This window comes from Elephas maximus, chromosome 5 (assembly GCF_024166365.1).
Source record: "Elephas maximus indicus isolate mEleMax1 chromosome 5, mEleMax1 primary haplotype, whole genome shotgun sequence".
NCBI lineage: Eukaryota > Metazoa > Chordata > Mammalia > Proboscidea > Elephantidae > Elephas > Elephas maximus.
Window position 1 is genome coordinate 131,057,443 of NC_064823.1, and position 21,287 is coordinate 131,078,729.

The following is a 21,287-nucleotide window of genomic DNA, read 5'->3' on the forward strand; positions in this document are numbered from 1 at the left end:
GGTTATGACTTGTGGCTTGCATATGTACACGACATCTGAGTCAGGTGTTTCTTAATCACCTCTTTAGGGGTAATTATTAGGTCAAATTACATTTGACAAGCAGCTCTAAAATCTTACTAAGTTATCGCAGGTTTGCAAAAGAAAATTAGCTCACTTTACTCAAACAGAAACATAGAAAATCTAAAATGTCGAAGTCATTAACATAGCTGTTTTTAGGCTCTTTCTTTATTGTAAGACTCTGATAGTTGATGATTCTCTGAATATAATGTTACTTCTCCATTAGCTAAAATTACTACTCAAAGAGCATCATTAAGTAAAATTATGGTGAAAAATGAAAATTGTTATAGGGAGCTTTTATAAATGACTTTAAAAAGATTCTCAAGTAATAAAACAAATCTAAACATGTCACTATTCTAAATTTAACCTTAATATTTCTATACTGGGAGCTGAATAATGTAGACACGTAGTTAGGATTTTAAGCCATTTTTGATATTTTATACACGACATTCAATATACCATTTCACGCTCAAGAAATGCCAAGAGAATTAAAAAAAAAATTTTTGGCATTTTATATTTTGGTAAAGTAGCCGAAACTTCTTAAACTGTTAAAATAGCAGGGTAACCTTTAAAACGCATGTATGTTCTTCTATGTTTATCACAAATTCTTTTTTCTGATCCTAAAATACACTATATTGTGTTCCTTATAAACCATAACAGCATTGCATAGACAAAAATAATATTATGAAGACATAGTCTAATTATACCTAACAGACTGGATGCATTTTGCCAACACAATGTCACTGTGTTGTGGTCATTTTCAATGTGAGAGGTGATGAATGACCAGGAACTCATTTATCTAAAGCAAACAAGTGGTACGTTCTTAGCTGTTTTCTGAGTGAGTCAGGGGTATAAGATAACATGTCTGAAATAGTTCAAAAACGTAGTGCAAATGCACCATATTAGGAAATAAAGATAGGATACCTAAAATGTAGCATATTTTGGGATATTATACCTGATATGATGTCTCATATAACTAAAACAAGTGTTGGAGCTTAGAACCATATTTTAATATTTTTACTGAAAACGTTTAAGGCAGAATTAAGGCAACAATAGAAGCTTTTGTTCCACTCTACTAGATAGGTGGAAGGAATGATGATTACTTATTTTTAAAAGTTGACTCAAAATAAGTTGATCACATTGAAAAGATGGCAGATACAGTTACAGAGATCCTGAGAAGACAGATGTCCGTATTTTTGTAATAAAAAAAAAAATACTCTTTATTGAATATGCATTTTAAAGGGCTCAGAAATAATGTTTTAAGTCAAATTACAATGCAAGATGTTCTACATATTGCTAATTTGGGGAATTATCTCTGATATATTTGACTCATGTATTTTTTCACTAGCGATATTGGAAATTAATAATGACAATGATTCTTGCCTTCGAGAAGCCTAGAAAGAGAAAACATATACAAGTATAACAAAGAACAAAATTTATGACATTTATAAAGAAAGGCTCAGGAAAAGCCAAGGGAAAATTACTAGTTTTCTTTCTGTGGTTGTTTTAGGAATCTGAATTCACCTAAACAATTGTGCTCATCTTTGTAATGCTTGCAATGGGTTGATACAGGTATTAACAGCAATTCTTAAGGTCATGTGTATCTACTGAAACTTCTAGAAAAATATGGGCTTCTCTGTTATATCCCTCTGAATGGATAACAAGACCCTGTCCCAAAGAGATGTGCTACCCAAGCATAAGAGACCAACAGCCTCATCATAATACAGAGCAGCAGTCTACTGTGGACACGAAACATTAATATTAAAAGGGTACCATGACTCCTTTCGTACCAAGTGTAGCACAACGGCTAGGAGCACACAATCTGAAGAAAGAGGGCTGGGTTCAAATTCTAGTGTTTCTACTTATTATCTGAGTGAACTGTGGCATTTTACATAATATTCCTGCCTCACTTCCCTTAAGGATAAAATAGGGACCCTAATTTATCTGCTCCTTAGAAGTACTAATAATTAAAAAAGTCAATACATACAAAGTACTTTGCAAGTAACATTACTTGTTATGTAATTTGTGATAATGTTATCCATTTTCACCTTTTTTTTATTAATTAGTAATTCTGTATTACATGCATCACATATATTTACCCTGCACCTCACTATCTCATCATCCTATCTCCTCCAATAACTACCTATTGGGCAACTACTAAATATTAATAATAATTCATGGTCTCATAATGTCAATGAGTGACCATCCAGGAAATCAAACATAAACACAGCATTTTCCAAAGTAAAAATAAAGTAAAATATTTGAGTGTAATTAATTCCAATGGAAAAAAAAAATGACAAGATGATATACAAAATTAATCAACAGTTTACTCCCTTTCACATTGGTTTCCAATTTTTCTCAGTGTGCACAGTTAAAGGAATCAGGGTCCTTTCTTTAATACCTGTATACCCACTTTTGTTTCTCCTACTGTGTTTGTCACTGTTTCTATCTGTCATTTTATGACACTTCTCATTAACATAGGTCACTCCCACATTAACAATTGTCTAGAAGATGCATGCTCATTCTAGTGAAAGCAAAGAAAAATATATATATATACATATAGTTTTCTAAGTATGTTGTTGTATACCACGTAGTTGATTTGGACTCATAGCAACCATATAGGACAGAATAGAATGGCTCCATAGGGTTTCCAAGGCTGAAATCATTACGGGAGCAGATCACCAGGTTTTTTTCTCTGGCGGAGCCGCTGGTGGGTTGGAACTTCCGACCTTTAGGTTAGCAGCTGCGGACTTAACCGTGGCCGCTATCAGGACTCCTTTTTCAAAATACATCAGCCTAAATATAAACACCGAGGATTGTACCTGAGTACAAGTATCATTCACCAACCATTTTGTACAAATCTTGCCATGGAATACTACACAGCCATCATTCTATCATCTTTATAAAACATAATGAGTGGCATGGGGCACGATGAATTCTGAGAGTGAATGAAGGTAAATCATTTACACTGGGTGAAAAAAAAAAAAATTATTCTCTCCATGCCTGGTAGTTGACAGGCTGATTTAGAAATTATTCGAACAGGCTGACTACCTGCTGCACGTTTATTTACTACCACCATCATGAACCATGCCATGTAATTAATCACACTCTGCACTAGCAGTAAGGAAGTTTGCGCCCCACAATGCGGTGAACAGTTATTTGCCTCCCTCTCACTTGGTGTTCCTGCAACCCTATTGTGATTTTGTTTCCAGAAAGACTTCTGTCCCTGCTGTTTGGGGAAATGTATCTATAATGTTTTGATCCAAGAATTTCATATTCAACAGATGGTATTCTTGGCTATGTATTCACGGTGGTTTCTCTGAGCCGAACTGAGTACATCATATTGCTTGCTCTCTGCCAATCACCCCTTAGCCTACAAGTGAATTTTGATCAAATATGTATAATTCCTTGTGTGTGTGTGTGTGCTCTGACCCTCCGGAATTCTCACCTCTGTCTAGCATGAGTTATGAAGACAACAAGTATGTTCCTGTGGAGTCCTGTCCTAAAGAGAGATGCCCATGTACTTTATATTTATATGCATAGAAAAATATAAAGAACATCTACACCTACAGAGGTAGAAACATATACATATGACTATTCACACAGGGACTGAATCTTCCTGGAAGTGGAATGCTCTCAATACTATTTTTCTCTGGGCACACCATATACTATACATCTGTCCCTGAATTTTGTAAACTGAAACAAGACACTTGTTATGCATGGTAATGTATTTAGGATTAAGCATATTTTCTTGAGCCTACAGATGTCTGCTTTTATAGACAGTATGTCTGCATACATAGTGAGCCAAAGTACTGGTGAACATGTGGACCAGGATGCATTCACACACACACACACACACACACACACACACACACACATCACATGCAATAACAGACTTCTTATGAGCACCCATGGAAGAGCATCATCTGAAAAGTCTTTTGAAATACTGTAGGCCAAGGATTAGGCTTTTTTCAACTATTTTAATTTCTTTTCTTAAAATCAATAAAAGCAACTCTCTTTCTACACGTCTGGACATCAGAAAGAGAAGTGGAGGTGAGAAAGTGGTAGGGACACTACAGACTTCACATAAAGCAGGAACTCAAATCTCAGTTCATTTTTCTGCCTCACCTAACAAGCCGCTACAAGGCTACAACAACAGAAAGGATCTATTTTTCCAAACAAAGCAAAACCAAGAGTAAACTGGATTAACTGATTCAAAGCCCTCAGTTTCCTGATGCTTTCCTAGCTGGCAAAATTCACTATTTGTCAACTTCTTCGCTTCCTGGCATTCTTTAGAGTGTCTTTCTGTTAGGCACTAAATCTGCCATCAACAGATTTGGCATGGTCATTTGTAAAAGAAAGCCTGAGTTTTCTTAGTGAAGAGGGAAAGATGAAAAGAAGAAAATCAGGTATATAGCATGCCACAATGCATTCTGAGTTTACGATCAATCTCAGCAGTTACCAAGTCATGATGCTAGTTTAACACTTGTGGCTCTCAAATGCCAAATTAGAAAGCTTGATGAAAATACCTGACACTTCCTTAGATGAAACTCAAAGATGGTATTCAACTACAATTCTTTTTGGTCTAACAAAACTCAATAGCCATAGTTTTCACTAATTTCACAGTTTTGACTATTAACGCAGGAAAATTAAGTTCCTTTCTCTGTAAATGGACGTATCATATATTTCTCAAGCTTTAGCTTTTTCACTAAGATCTCTCCATATATTCATCATTGGAAATCAAATGAAGTCCACCTTTCAAGTTGGTATTTTATACACCCTATTTTTTTTTTAACATAGTCAACTCAATTTCATTCTACATATAAACGTGTAAGAAAGTGTAGTGGTATTTCTAAAGAATCTGCATCAAACCTCTGCATCAAATTTCTACCTGTAATTTCTAGATAATATTAATTATTTGAATATATTAAATATGTCAAATGTAATATTAGAATAAATGGCAAAAGTATTGACCTAGGATCGACACTATTTAAATAAATGATTACGAATTTTTTACATTTACTTTTATTCGATACCCAGTTTTGATTTTTAAAGAAAAATTATTTACGATGTTAGGCATTTCCTATTTATTATTTCAGCATCGCTGAATAAATCTTGAGAGAAAGTGTTGCAGCAAAGTGTGCTGCAATGATCCCCTCTGTAATACTTAATGAATTAAAGGCAGTCACACTTTGACACAGCTGAGTTCTCTGCAGAGGTCAAAGGCTGGGAGATTCTGTTCCGCCCTGCCCCACCACTGAAAAATGAGCATATTGAAGACAGGTTGGAGTGCACTTAGGGACGCTGCAGTCTCCCTCCTTAATCCTGCTGGAACATTTACAGCATCGCGGGATGTCTCCTTTGAATGTCAAGATCAAGAAGGTAATCCTCTAAAATTTGGCTCACACACACACAGAAGTGAAGTTTTTGTTTCCTTTTTTTTTTCTCTGCTTTTTAAAAAGTATGGCAAAAAAAAGAGTTCTATATTGCTTGAAAGTCTCCAAAAAAAGATAATTGTACAAAACAAAACAATTCAGTCTGTGTGTAATAAAGATAAAAAGTGTGATTTTTAAGAAATTTCCTCTTTTAAAATTGGTTATAATCAAGCTAGAGCTCGTATCTATATTATGTAAAACATATCACAAGATGAAGAATAATTTCCAGATACCAATAATATATTCTTATTACAAGGCTTTCCAGAAGGCTCAATTAAAATCAAACTCTGATAACGTCAAGATTCTTTATGACTTTCTTGCTTTTATAAAAGTACTTTCTTATCTTTATCCGACAACTGTCCAGACATGCAAACTTTGAGTTGAGTTTAATTGCATCTGAGAAAATTATTAAATATCTGAATTATATTAAGTATGCATCACTAAATCTTTATTTTACCATATTTTACTCTGCATAATTCCAAAAAAGTTAGATAATGTTTCATAGTTGGGAAAAAAAATCAATATTATCCAGCCTTTCATATGCATATTTAGTAAACGGTGCTTGGATCATTCTAGTCTTACAGTTGTGAAAACCCTATAGATTTTGACTGTGTTGATTTGGTAGCAAAGGATAATTTGCTGTAAGACTGGAAAATGTTTAGCCAAGAAGAAATGTGAATTCATTTAGGACTTGATGTTATTACTCTGTGTCTGTTTCCCAGTTTCCATAAATTCATTTTCATTTTGACATAAAAGGAAAGTAAAAAAGACGTTCTTCTTAAACAAGTTTGTTTTACATTTAAGAGGTTTCTTATAATATTATCTGATTGTTATGACCTTTTTTTTTTAAGTAAGAAGTTATGGAATGGGAACAATGGACCTTGGTAACATTCTTGAGATAAGCTCACATGATTTCAGCTATCTTGGCCAAAAATCATATAAGGGAACCCAAAATAATAATGTTGCAATATTGAAAGAGACAGAAATATGAGTCATGGTAGAGGTGTATCATTTGGGACTTTCAGCAAAGTAATAAACAAAAGAAATATAAGGACCATATCAAGAAAACGTTATAAAATATTTCCGAATCTATCAAATTTCCACTTTTAAAATGACATATAAAAATGATCAAAATGTATATATGCATATAAAATTGAGCATAATTAATTAAGTGGAAAAACTAAGAAATATATGCTTAATAGAGTAGCTGGTTTGATATTTCCTTGACTAGAGTTTTATATAATCTTATTCAGAAAGTTACACGTTAAAAAAGATTGTTTAGTATTTACAAAACATAATTTGAAAGAAGTTCTTACCTCTGGAATTCTATAGCATGACTGGATATTTTAATAGAACACGTTTCTTTTGAGACTTTTTTTCTTTATTCCAAAATACTGCATGTTATGCATATATTATGGTATTTCAACTAGATTCTGTTGCTAAGACCCATGGCATGTTTACTGTATTTTTACACAAATAACTTGAGCCTTCTATGTTTGTTTGCCAACTGCTCTCTGCCCCTGTGAGGTATTTTCGTAAGCAAGCTATGCTAATTTTTTTATAGCTATGTGTACAAAAAAAAAAAAAAATGGCATAAAGGCACCTACGAAAATACCTCACGGGGCAGAGAGCAGTTGACAAATGCAGAAGGCACGCATTATTTGTGTAGAAACAGGGTACTCTTCATTTCATAGTTTTCCGTGGCTCCACAACTGCATATAAACTTTGCTATAGACAATCTTTTCAGATAAGGATAAATGCAATATAAGAAGAATTTTACTTCCATTCCAAAGAATAATCTTTATTTATTTCCACCATTTATTTCTACCACCTGTCAGTTTGTCATCTGTGGTGGCTTTCATATTGCTTTGATGCTGGAAGCTATGCCACTGGTATTTCAAATAACTGCCGGGTCACCACGGTAGCCAGGTTTCAGGGGAGTTTCCAATCTAGAACAGATGAGGAAGAAACGTCTGGAGATCTGCTAACTAAAATTAGCCAATAAATACCTATGAGTCACAGCACAATACTGTTCAACTTGCTTGCTTTGGACACATCAGCAACTGACATCATGTTTGGTGAAGTAGAGGGCCATCGAGAGTGAGCGGAACCCTAGCTGAGATGGATTGTCACAACAACCATACTGTGGATGCAAAACCCCAAACCAAACCCATTCCCATTGACTCGAATTCCAATTCATAGTAGACTCAAATATGCTGACAACTGCGAGGATTATGGAAGACCAGGCAATGTTTCATTCTGTCATACATAAGGTCACCATGAGTTGGAGTAGCTGCATAGCAGCTATCTCCAGCTATGTAGTTATTTATTTAATAATAAATCCCGTGGTTTCTAATCAAGCAAATGATTAAATATTATGGTTTTCATAGTACCTTGTCAATTTGCGAATGACTTTTGACAATGATTTTTTTTTCTTAAATCACAGCCAAATGACAAAGCATTATTTTTTAGTTAATTAAAAATGTCTAATTTTTTAATCACACCCCATTATACATACTATTATTTAAAAAAGGATCAAATTGACTAATCAAAGCTGGGCCGAGAATTTTATATCGTAATTAAACATAATTTTCTAAACAAGGTAAAGACTACAGCTTTGTGGGTAAAAACAAAATTAGGTGACATTTTACAACTCAAGTATTTTATCTGCATTTTAAAAATAATAGGAAATTCTGTATCCAGGTATATCTAAAGGTTTTAGTCTAATTAAACAGCTAAGGAAGGCACTATGAAGGATTTATGCTATTAAAGTGAGGGTTTAGGTAGCACTTGGCAGTGAGAGGGCTGACTACACAAGGTAGAAGAGAGGACGTGTTAATCTTTATACTGATGTTCTATTTGTACTATAATCTTTTCCCTCATCATTTTGTATTTATTTTATACTTATTCTTTTCTCTTCCATTCTGTACCACGCTCTTCTCTACTTCTAATTTCACTCTTTTTAACTGCTATAGAATATAACACTGTATGAATCTCCCCATATGTGTTGATCTAGACTTCTGAAAATAACATTTGGACTGTTTTCAATGTTGCAGATAGCATCCCTAGGCATATCTCAATCTGTTTATGTGTGAGCAAGGTAGCCCTGGTGGCACAGAGGCTTAAGAGCTTGGCTGCTAACCAAAAGGTTGGCAGTTCAAATCTACCAGCGGCTTCTTAGAAAACTTGTAGGGTTACTATGAGTTGGAATCAACTTGACGGCAATGGTTTTTTGTTTGTTTGTTTTGGTTATATCTAGAAGAGAAGCACTAGTGGCACAATGGTTAAGGGCCAGCTGCTAATCAAAAGGCCGGCAGTTCAAATCCACCAGCCACTCTTTGGAAATTGTATGGGACAGCTCTACTCTGTCCTATAGGGTCTCTGTGAGTCAGAATCGACTTGACAGTCATCAGTTTGGGTTTGGTATATCTAAAAGAAGAATTAATGTGTCATAGGGTATGGATATCTTGAACTTGACTAGTTATTGTTAATTTTTTTTCTAATGGGATTATACAAACTTCTACTCCCAACGAACAGTATATTAGGTCCTATTTTTCACATCCTTACCATGGACTTGGTATTACCAGATGTTAGCCTTTTTTTTAAAATCAGATGGTTGTGAAATAGTATTTAAATGTAGCTTCAGTCAACCTTTTCCTGATGACTAGTGAGACTGGACATCTTTTCACATACTCATTAGCCATTTGGAAGCCGTCTCATATCAACTGTCATTTTGCCTATTTTTTTTTAAATTGGTTTACACATCTCAGTCTCACAAATATCTTTTCACATTCTTTCTTTTTTTGTTTTCTCACTTAGTTTATGGAATCTTTTGTTATACTGAAGTTTCTGGTGTTAATAAAGTCGAGTTCATTAAATGCTTTCTTTTTAGTTTGTGTTTTTAGTGTCTTATTTAAAAAAAAAAAAAAGTCCTCATTCTGAAGTTACAATATTTTCACATGTGATCCTCTAAAAGTTTTACATTTTTATCCTTAAATGTTAAGTCTTTCATCCACCCAGAATTTATTCTGGGTACAGTGTGAGGTAGAGTTCTCCTTTTTCCCCCCAGTATCATTTATCGAGTAGTCAATAGACCATTGTTTCACACTGGTTTCTAATATGTCTTTGCTAAATTAATTATCCACATGTATGTGGATTTAATTTGTACCTTCTCATTTTGTTCCCATTTATTTATTTTTTTTAATTTTGTCTAACTCTGTGTGAATACTAAACTCTTAACCATTCTGATTTAAAATAAGTTTTGATATCAGGGATGGAAAACTCGGACCATCACCAAATTTGTTCTTCTTAACATTTATCTTGCCAACTTTTAGACTCTTTTAATCCCAAATAAATTTTGAGATCAGATTCTTAAATTATATGAAAAAAACAATCTAAGATTATTTATGTCATTAAACTTAAAACAAACTACTTGGAGAAAAATGGACTTTATGAACCTTGGGTCTGGCAGACATTTAAAACTGACTGTCTTATTAGGTCATAAGCTTCACTTAAGCTCTCTAGCTGGGTCCCCTTGATAAGCAATCACTATGATGTGAGGGCACATCATTTCTTTCCAGTTTCTGTACCTAGCTTCAGCTCCTATTTTTCCAAGGAAGCACTTCTATAAAGATTACAGCCAAGACAACCCTATGGAGCAGTTCTATTCTGTCACATGGGGTCGCTCTGAGTTGGAATTGACTCGATGACACCCAACAATATCAACAACACTCCACACAGACTCTTATTGTTACATTCATCATTTGATCCATGTTAGGAAGAAGTAAAAACAGCTACAGGCCAGCTCTCTCCTCTGCATGGCTCACATATACCCTTTGACCTGTTGCCATCCATTCGATTCTGACTCATAGTGACCTTATAGGACAGAGTACGACTGCCCCATAGGGTTTTCAAGGAGCGGCTGGTAGACTCAAACTGCCAACCTCTTGGTTAGCAGCCAAGTTCTTAAGCACTGCACCACCAGGGCTCCTGGCTCGCATATAGTACTCCAGAAACATTTATACATCTTTGACCTAACAAGAAACTCTGAAATCCAGGCTGATCCTAGAGCAGTCACCTCATTTTAATCCCTTTTTTTAATCAAAGCAGCTTGTCAGCCCTCCTCTCTTGCACTCTGGATTCCTGACTAGAAGTCAGCCAGCGGGCCACATGCATTCTAAATTTCAGGATCACTTACAAAAAATTCCTAACATTATCACTGAAGACCTTCCTGTTCTAGGCATCTAGGCATATAGGATGTAGCTCCCAGCTCCCCTTATCACTTGCACTTTAGAGTGTGGATGAGATGCACACATTATCAGCTCTCATCCAAGCAAGTTCTTAACAAGAATAACACAATTCTTTTTCAATCTTTTCTTACAAGCATGAGGTGGGAAGAGATATCAAGAGATACGAGCGGAATCATTTTGAATGTTTCTTGTGAAAATTTGGAATTGATCTGTCTACTGCTCTCTTTGTACTTGGTCTATTGTCTCTGTATCTCAGTCTAAACTTACAGTTTAACATCCTTTTGCAAAAGCCATTTGAATTTTCATTAGATTTAGTCATACGTATAAATACACACACATACACGCATATATGTTAGCATTTCCAATCATTATGCTTTTATTTTTTCTTTCTCTTTTTCCTTTTTTTTTTGGCCTGTTTGCACTGAAGACTCCTAATAAGATGTATCAAAGTTTGCCTAGTTTCAATTTTTTTGTTTGTTTTTGTTTATGTATTTATTTAGCAGAAGCACATATGTAAGGGAATTTATTTCATTGTGCTTTACATGAAGGTTTACAGAGCATATTAGTTTCTCACTAAACTATTAATACACATATTGTTTTGTGACTTTGGTTGCCAACCCCATGACACGTCAACACTCTCCCCTTCTCAGCTTGGGTTTCCCGTTTCCATTTGTTTACCTTTCCTGTCCTCTCCTGCCTTCTCTTCCTTGCCCCTGGGCTGGTGCTCCCATTTAGTAGCATATACATGGTTGAGCTATGTGTATCATTGTTTGTTTTATGGGCCTGTCTAAACTTTGGTTGAAGGGTGAACCTCAGGAGTGACCTCAGTACTAGGTTAAAAGGGTGTCAGGGGGCCATACTTTCAGGGTCTAGTTTCAAATTTTAAAGAAATTCTTCTAATGGTTTACCTCTACAGATAAGATTTCATAAGAATAAAGGAAATTTCCTTTTATTTCAAGTTTGCTAAGTTCTTTTTTTTTAAACAAGAATGTGAACTGTTTTATCATATGAGCTGATTGTTATTTTTTCCTTCTTTAACCTTTTAATGTGGTACATTACATTAAGAGGTAATCTGTATAGTAATACTGCCTACCAGATCTCTCTGTAAGTTTGAGATGTTCAAAAAATAATAGCTATTGTAATATTAACTGTGTTGAAATGTTGGAAAAAAGTGCAGTTGTGGTTTTTGCCTTTGGCATATGGAGAGTTAGTATTAGTTTGTTTGAATAAACCTTATGGACACTTTGTAGTTTAAAGATAAATACCCAACCTAGATGAGAAAACATCAAGACCTTCAGTATACTTTGGATAGTAGCATGACATTGCATTAATCTCTTTTTTATTTTGTAGGAAAGCAGGGAGAAAGAAGTTTCTTTCATTGATATTTCTCTTTAGAATATTTTGCCTGGAAGAAATGAATTTTTAAATGTGTTTCTTATTTATACTAACAGGTCAGAAAGACCAATTAAATAAAGTATGAATTAAAATGATACTTTTGTGATAAAGTATGTTACCACATCCTGCATTTATGATTAATTAACATAATTTCATATATATTAAGAGAATCGTTAACATCAACTCGTTGATGAGTATGTCAGGGCTGGTCTCTCTGATGTTATACTGTGTCACTACAGGCACAGTTCACTCCAATCTATTCTAAGAGCTTTCAAAAGAGCATGGCTTTCAAATTTTAGATTATAAAGGGATAAACAAAATAAATGTCTTACTAGAATAAAAACTGTATATACCATGCAATCTTAAGGAGACAAATATTCCTATGAAGTCAAAAACCTGGTTCACAGTTGTAAACTATGCCCAGGCTTGGGGAGTGTTTTACATCTCTCCTGTTTGAAGTTCACTTTTGGGGTGCTGTTGCTGCTTGCCGTTGAGTCGATTCTGACCCATAGTGACCCTGTAGGACAAGAGTAGAACTGTCCCATAGAGTTTTCTAGGCTACGACCTTTATGGGAGCAGATCATCAGGTCCCTTATCCTGAGAATCCCCTGATGGGTTCCAGCCACCGACCTTTCTGTTAGCTGTGGAGAGCTTAACCATTGCATCACCAGGGCTCTTTTGCTTTTGGGGACAGAGGGAGGGGACTGGAGACATTTTTGATGTGAAATTGGAAAGGTGATTTAAAGAATAATTAAAAAAAAGAATGAAAGATCAAAGGAAAGGAGGGAGGGAGGGAGGGATGAAGGAAGGAAGGGAGGGAGGAAAGAAGGAAGGGATGGAGGGAGGAAGGAAATTGAGTTGAATTCTGGATTATAAAAGCTACTGACAAATCACATCCTTATTGAATTTAATGTAGTTATGAACGTCACCCCCCATGAGAGACAGCAGGAGTGACATTCAGACACTAACTTTAGCCTTAATATTGTGAAGTCTGCTAATGACAGGGCTAATATTGTTTCAAAGCTTAATAGAGCTGGACACCTGCACTGAGGTTTTCAAGTCATAATCCAGATCTCTGGTTTTCAACCCTGGTGTACATTTAAGTTACCTGTAAACTTGTCTCAGTTTTACCTCTGATATAAAAGAATAAGAATCTTCATTTAGTATAGACCTTTTTTTTTTTTTTAAATTCGTGATGGTGTCTTAGCTTCTTGCAAAAGTTAGAGCCAAAATGAATCTTAAAATTTAGCTAAGCTGCTTAAAATTTGACATTAAGTAAAGATCACAAAAAAGCACATTTACTCAATAATATATAGCAAATGGATATATAATTAAATGAAATACATGAATGAAAAAATGTTCCAAAACCATCCATAGAGGCAATCATAAATATTTCCATGACTTTTTCTTTTTTTTTAAATAAAGTAAAATCAGAGATTAGATATAAGGAAGGAATTACAAAAGTTGACTTTTGGCTGGCAGGAAATTGAAAATGCTATTTTAGAATATAGGGTAGTGTCTTTTTTTTCACTAGTAATAAAATAAGTAATCATTCTTAACTACAGTATAATAATGAGTGGTTGAAAATACTGGATGTTATTTGATATGACATGTTTGGGGACTGGCATCAGGAACAGGGCAAATATAAAAGATAAAAAGTATATAGGTCAATGCACGTTCGAAAGTAACAGGCAAAGAAAAATACACAACATCAGAGTTAGGGAAAGAAATGGTTTATCAGAGAAAAAGTTCTATGCCCAGTATTTACCTACCGTTGCCCTTTATCCTATCTGTTGCACATTCTCTCATGTATGTCTTCACTTGCAGTCCAAATATTGCTGTTTGTGAATTGCAGAACCTAGTTATCTATCTGATGCTATCCAGTTTTTGTTTTTTTATTTTAACTATCTATGAACTCTAACCTTCTAGGTTTTCTCTGCAGAAGAGGAAGTGGGATAAATTATTTTGATGTTCCCACTTAGCAAAAAGAGCATAATTTATTACACTAGTGGATATGTCTTTATCATTCCCAAATGATTTGTTCTCAAAATATGATTACTTAGTGACCTTTTATCCACTGTTTGATAATGATAGTTAATGCCAAGAATTACAACTATTAGTCAACAATAAGTACAGTTAATAAAGTAGGAACAACACCCACTATTTGTAAAGGAAAATAAAATTAATCAAAGTGTGGCTCATGAAGCACTTCAGTTGATCCATACAACAAACCTGTAAGGCAAAAAAGGCAGATACTACTGAAGTGGAAAGTAAGGCTCAAAGAGGGTAAGAGATATATGGCCAAGGTCCAAACTGACCAGGTAGCAGAACCAGCTCTGTAACTTTGCTTATATTTTTCCTTTTATTTACTCTTAATCTCTGGCTGTTTCTATCGGGGCACATTGCTATCTATAAAGAGTACTATATCATCACTATAATTAGTATCATGCCAGGAAAAAAAAAATACTTTTGAGAAAATGCAAAGGTTGTGTTCATGATTACAGAACAGGCAAGAAGAACAACAACAAAAGTCTTGTTGATCACAACATATTGTTACAAAGGGATGTACATATTAAACAAGATACTATCACTTTTATCTATATCTGTCTCTGCTTGTAAGAAAGGGTGAGGTCCAGACAGTCATGTAATTTCTTTTATGCAGGCTCCCTTTCAAAGTCTTTTTCAGTAGAGCCTTAATAAGTACTCTGCAGATGAGAAAGACATGGCTGATTATATGCTAGAGCAGGAGGAGAAGAAGAAAGGCCACTAACGTTTCCTCCTAATTCCTATTAATTTTCCTGGTACAAATGATGAGCAATGTAACAGGGCCATGATTCTCATATGCAAAGTGGCAGGGCTAGGCCCTTCAGACCAATGAAACTTCTAACCAAACAAAGAAATTTATCTTTAGCATAGTGTAAAAAGGACTGAGAGTTATACATTGTTCTTTTCAGCCACACCCTAATATAGTTTGTACTCACTGCCATTAACACCATCTTTGCAAAGTGTTCTGAAATACATGGCAATATATTTAGACAATATATTGTCATTCATTCAACTGAACATCTACTGTCCTAGGCCCTCAAGGAAACAGTTAGGAACAAAAAGGACAAGTTTTATGTTCTCAAATTTTGCAACGTCGTCTGAGTGGCACCGAGGGGAGATAGGAGGAGACTGAGAATTAAAAATATAAAAAAGAAGACAGACAGCCAAATTTAGATTAAGAGGAAGTAGCTAATTTAGTCCAGAGAGTCAGGTTTGTGTCATTTGAGCTAGAATCTAAAAGACTAAACAGCTTTATGAAATCTCAGGGACGAAGGGCACTCAAATGATCAAGTGCAACGGGCCTAGATTGATGTGTTTGAGGAATAGATAAACAGGTTTTTGGCTGGAATGTTGAGAGCCCAGAAGAAAATGATAGATGCGGTGAACTGTGTGTAGGGTTCAGATATTCTCCAGATTAAAGTATGGCAAGGAATTTAGGATTTACTGTCAGAGTGTAGTTAAAAAAAAAAAAAAGGCCTTGCACAAAGAGAATTCTGACCTTTGTCCCTGACTCTCGGGAGGTAACTTCTAAATCCTTGGATGGGGGGTCTTTGTTATTCATGATGGACCCACAAATCCACAAACTAGTCCTGAAAGTTTATACTAATAAGATGACTCATGGTGGACCCCTTCAGACACATGATATCAATTCATCCTCTTGGGTGGTAGTGGTAGGCTGAAGACTAAGTTAAACCATGTAGAAAATGAATGAATCAATCAAGGCTACATAAACCCCTCCCCGCCAAAAAAAAAACCTGTTGCCATTCAGTCGATTCTGACTCATAGTGACCCTATAGAACAGAGAGCTGCCCCCACAGAGTTTTCAAGGCTATACTCTTCACAGAAGTAGATTGCCACATCTTTCTCCCATGGAGTTGCTGGCAGGTTTGTGAGCACTTTAATCACTGCACCACTCCTTATGTCTACATTATAGAGCCCTAATAAAAACTCTGAACACCGAGGCACTAGTGAGCTTCCTGGGTTGGCAATGCTCCATGTAGATTACCATACACTGACTCTAGGAGGATAGCACACCTCTGAGGATAACAGAGGTTTGCGTTTGGAACCCTCCCAGGTTCTACCCCCCGTCCATATCCTTCAGGATCCAGTCCAAATGTCAGCCTCTCAGTTAAGTTTCTCCCGATTCTACCAAGCAGATTTAGTTGCTAAACGTATTTCACTCCCATAACACTGGGTAAACTCCAACTGAAGAATTCATTATATTGCCTTGTAATTATCTGCATACTTCCATACTCCAGAATAAGGAAAGATTCTTTACTGAAGAAGCACCATATTTTACTCAATTAAAATATGTATATATATTTTATATATATACACCCTAGTGCTACACCAGTGACTGACCCATTGTAAGAACTCAATAGATGTTTTTTGAATGAGTGAATGATGAATGAATGTCAGCCCGTATTTCAGCCTTACCTTTGACTCATTACTGGGATGTGATCTGCTTAATATGAATGAGCTGAAATGAACTTTCTACGATGGTCTCAGATTTCATGCTCTGTAGCAACTATTTCTATAATTGCCTTTCTTCTGCCAAAAACTCTACTTGTTAAATCGTATAGATCTTCCAAAATACATCTAAAATGGTCACTCCTCCATGAAACTTTCTTTGGTTCCTAATCCAAGAACTGTCCTTCCCTCCTGTGTATTCCTTCATACATTGTCAGTGTCTCCTTTTGTTCCTATCTTTTTCTACATTGTGTCAGTTTACATTAAATTATAATTATTCACCCACAAACCTTTGTTTCTAAGCAAATCTAAGCTCTTTGTAAAAGACCTCTGTACTGCTCTCCTATAGGTATGCACTTATGGAGACCAAGCTGTAATGCTCAGCAGAATAACAGATGCAGTTAAAACTTTTCTCCTATCTGCATTTTTCAAACCAGATTTCACATTTCTTGTCCCCTTAAAATGAAAAATGAAGCAAAGTCCTTCATTAAATTGAGAATTTAGTTGCCCAGAGGATTTCCTTAGGGTTTCATACCAGTTTTTTTTTTTTTTTTCCCTTAGAGGTAAGTTAATGTGTATCCATATGAATGTTTAGATAACTTCATACTCTCTTTCAGAGAAAATTAACTTTGTTACATTTGCAAACTTAGAAAAACAAAGATAGTAAAAATGAGTCATAGCTCAAACAGCGGTTTAGTTCTAAGAGTAGTTATTTACATGAGCCAGCCTAAAAGAAATAACAACTAAAGAGTGTTTTCACTCTCTCTAGAATACACGAAAAGACAAATATCCTAAATTATTGGTATCTACTATTAATTACAGAATCTTCTTAACACTACGGGAAAAGCTCTTTCTAAATGCTGTATTCCTGTGTATTTTTAAAAAGAACAAAGGGAAAAAGGAATGGCTCATTTAACGTTACAAACCTAAGTAAAATTTAAGAGGCTTATGCCGGGAAGGGTGATGGGAATATGTTCTCACAAAATCTGACGAAATCTACTCTGCAGATGAACTAAAGCGAGGGAGAATAGGGCAATTAATTCAGATCTCTCTGCAGACTTCACCCATTATTTTATCATGAATGAATTGATTTGTCAAATATCAAAAGCACAGGTATTAGAACGAAATTTATCTGTATTTGCAAAACCTTACACTCGTTTCTGCAAGTCCAAAATATCATTATGCTAATGTGCAGTGGCAAAGATGCACTCATTATTTAGTGTATCAAAAAACAAACAACAAACAAAAAAAGCCACATACTCCACTGGAAATTGTTTTTTCTTGGTGAAGAAATGATTTTCTTTCACATGGAAAAACAAATAAGCTTGTTTGTAGGTAAATAAGGTAAGCATGATAGCATGACATTAAAATATATCTTAATAGATACGATGGCTTTTCTGCTGTTAAGGGAATAATTGTCATGTGGTAAATTAATGCTGTTGGTGATGCATTTTATATATCTATAGGTATCTATATTTTTTTCTTCCATGAGAAACTTACAAAAAAAAATCTATTAAAGTCTATTCTACCTGTGAATAAGCTTTGAATTACTTTTGCTGCTGTCAAAGCCCATTTATCAACCTGACAGTGTGAGTCTCTAAAAGCAAATAAGGGCAAGAAGGGGCCCTGCACTCTTGCCTTGACAGAATTAAGCTTCTTTTCCACAAGGGAAAGGTTCCTGGAGACAGCTGTAGTGTTTTACACAAGCTCAGCTAAACACTACATAACATCTTTTTTGGGGGGCCCTATATAAATTGGGTTTGATACAATTTTGAATTCCTCTTCCTTCCAACACTGCATTAACAAGTAGGTTTCTTCTTCATGAATCTAATGCATTTGGTTTTAAAATACAAAGGGCTTGGGGTGGGGTAAAAAAAAAAAATGCCTCTATTTTCTACAGGGTAACTTCTGGTCATGTATTCCCTTGATATTTTTATGTGTGCTCTTATAGTCCTCATGTAGAAACCTAAAGACAAAATAGGATTTGATATTGTTTGGACAATACTCTCTATAGGTGACAGTGATTTTAAAAATCTAATTAGATCTAAGCAAACTTATGTGTAATACAGTAATTGATTTCTTAATACAACATATATACTTACAGAATGGTTTTCTTGAGCAAATGCCTACAAATAAACATTCAACAACTGCACACAAATGCCTGCGATTTATCAACCAATGTCCTTGAGAACATATCTATGTAACTTGAGCAACTCCCTTTTGCTAATGGAGTGGAACATTCTAGAGAGAATTCTATTAAACAAAAAGGCAGTCCTCATATTGGATCTTGCTGGATCAATGATGCTAAAAACATTACCCAACCAGCATAAAAAGTATTCATTGTCAGATTTCTATCTAAATAATTATGGCCATTTTGTTTAAATCAAATAACTAAAAAATTACACTGGTGAATGTGTGTGTGTTTTGGTCAATTGATAAATCATACTACAGTTGAGTCGTATGATTTATTGTGAATATAGAGAATATCCAGGGGGGAAGATGATGGTAGACAGAGGATTCTTGCTCACATATACACCCATAGTTCATATCATTCTCACATAGACATGCATATTTCACACTTTTCCTAGAAGTCACTTTGTATCAGTTCTGTCTTAAGTGGAAATGAAAATTCACTTTGAGCTATGTTACCTTTATCTCTCTAAAGTCTGACTATATCACTAATATTCAAACTGAATATCAAATCAGTTATCTTCTTAATCTAAGTTTCAATGTATTTCAGTTTTTGAGATTATAAAGTGTTAGATTTTAGTAGTTCATATTAGAGCTGATCTCTTGAGAGGGTCACCAAATGTAAATTAGTTAAAACTGAGAAGAACTTGGGATTATGTATATATGTATTCATATACATGTGTATATGTATATATGTGTGTGTATATATTAAATGTATGTAAATATATGTGTGTGTATGTATACACACACATATAATTGTCTTAAAAATATCAATAAAAATAACATCTTGAAAAGTTGCTATTGTTTTCTTATAGAAAAACATAAAAAAATTAACATAAAGACAAACATAATGAAATGTTAAGAAAAAAATTATGCCAGATGGACAAGTAGCCTAATAAGAAGTATTTCCTCATTTCTCACTCAGAGAAAGGTTTCTAATTTTAAGGAAAGTTGGTATAATTACACCAAAATTTTATTATTATCTGCTCCACAATATTTAAGCAAAAACTGAAGATGGTTTAAAGGAATTCAAGTCATTGAAGCACCATTTTGAAGGAAGTGCCTTTGCAGTATCATCATTGCTTGATTTATAAGATGATACACATTTCTTCCTTCTGGGCTTTCTCTGCTAGTTTGTTGTTTAAAAATCCCTCAAGGTTATTTACTGATTAGTTAGTAGATAAGAACTACTTTAGGTGAAGGGAAGGACAATACTCAATACACGGAAGGTCAGCTCAACTGGACTGGACCAAAAGCAAAGAAGTTTCCGGGATAAACTGAATGCTTCAATGGTCAGCGGAGCAAGGGTGGGGGTTTGGGGACTATGGCTTAAGGGGACTTCTAAGTCAATTGGCAAAATAATTCTATTATGAAAACATTCTGCATCCCACTTTGAAATGTGGCGTCTGGGGTCTTAAATGCTAACAAGCGGCCATCTAAGATGCATCAATTTGTCTCAACCCACCAGGATCAAACGAGAATGAAGAACACCAAGGTCACACGATAACTACGAGCCCAAGAGACAGAAAGGGCCACATGAACCAGAGACTTACATCATCCTGAGACCAGAAGAACTAGATAGTGCCTGGCCACAACTGATGACTGCCCTGACAGGGAGCACAACAGAGAACCCCTGAGGGAGCAAGAGATCAGTGGGATGCAGACCCCAAATTCTCATAAAAAGACCAGACTTAATGGTTTGACTGTGACTAGAGGAATCCCAGCGGTCACCGTCCCCAAACCTTCTGTTGGCTCAGGACAGGAACCATTCCCGAATACAACTCATCAGACATGGAAGGGACTGGACAATGGGTTGGAGAGAGATGCTGATGAAGAGTGAGCTACTTGTATCAGGTGGACACTTGAGGCTGTGTTGGCACCTCCTGTCTGGAGGGGAGATAGGAGGGTAGAGAGGGTTAGAAACTGGCAAAATTGTCACGAAAGGAGAGACTGGAAGGGCTGACTCATTAGGGGGAGAGTAAGTGGGAGTATGGAGTAAGGTGTATATAAGCTTATATGTGACAGACTGACTTGATTTATAAACGTTCACTTAAAGCTCAATAAAAATTATTTAAAAAAAAATCCCTCAAACTATTACTGAGGAAGCCCCAAATTCTAGGAAAGGAAAAGTTGGCTTTCACAAGGGAGATACGGAGAGGCACCATGGAGACTTGCTTATTTCAGGTAAATCAGTGAATCAGTTGAGATTTTTGTATCCCAGATTTTACTGAATAAAGCAAGACCCTCTGCAGATTAGTGTTTCTGAAAGTCAGAGCTGTCTCTTCGGCAACCTTTGGCATGGGATTGCTTATGGGTGAAGTAGGCTCCTTTTTTTAAACCCCCATTTATCTCTAAAAATAAAGACACTAAGGAAAAACACTGGAATGTTTTAAAAGACATTTACATTGTCTAGCGGTATAGAATTTTGTCCAGATTTAAAAGCGAT

General features: G+C 35.3%; 1 protein-coding gene across 7 annotated transcripts in view; it reads right to left on the bottom strand.

The window, feature by feature from the left end:
• Positions 1–21,287, bottom strand: part of PCDH7 (protocadherin 7) — a 486,963-nt gene that overhangs the window by 70,513 nt on the left and 395,163 nt on the right. Inside the window, exon 3 of one of the 7 annotated variants that reach the window (XM_049886390.1) lies at positions 7,151–7,441. The exons of the other annotated variants lie outside the window; for them this stretch is intronic. Coding sequence (XP_049742347.1) covers positions 7,425–7,441 — 17 coding nt within the window. The 3' untranslated portion in view covers positions 7,151–7,424. Of the gene's footprint in view, positions 1–7,150; positions 7,442–21,287 lie in introns of those variants that run through there. 7 annotated transcript variants of the gene reach the window in all.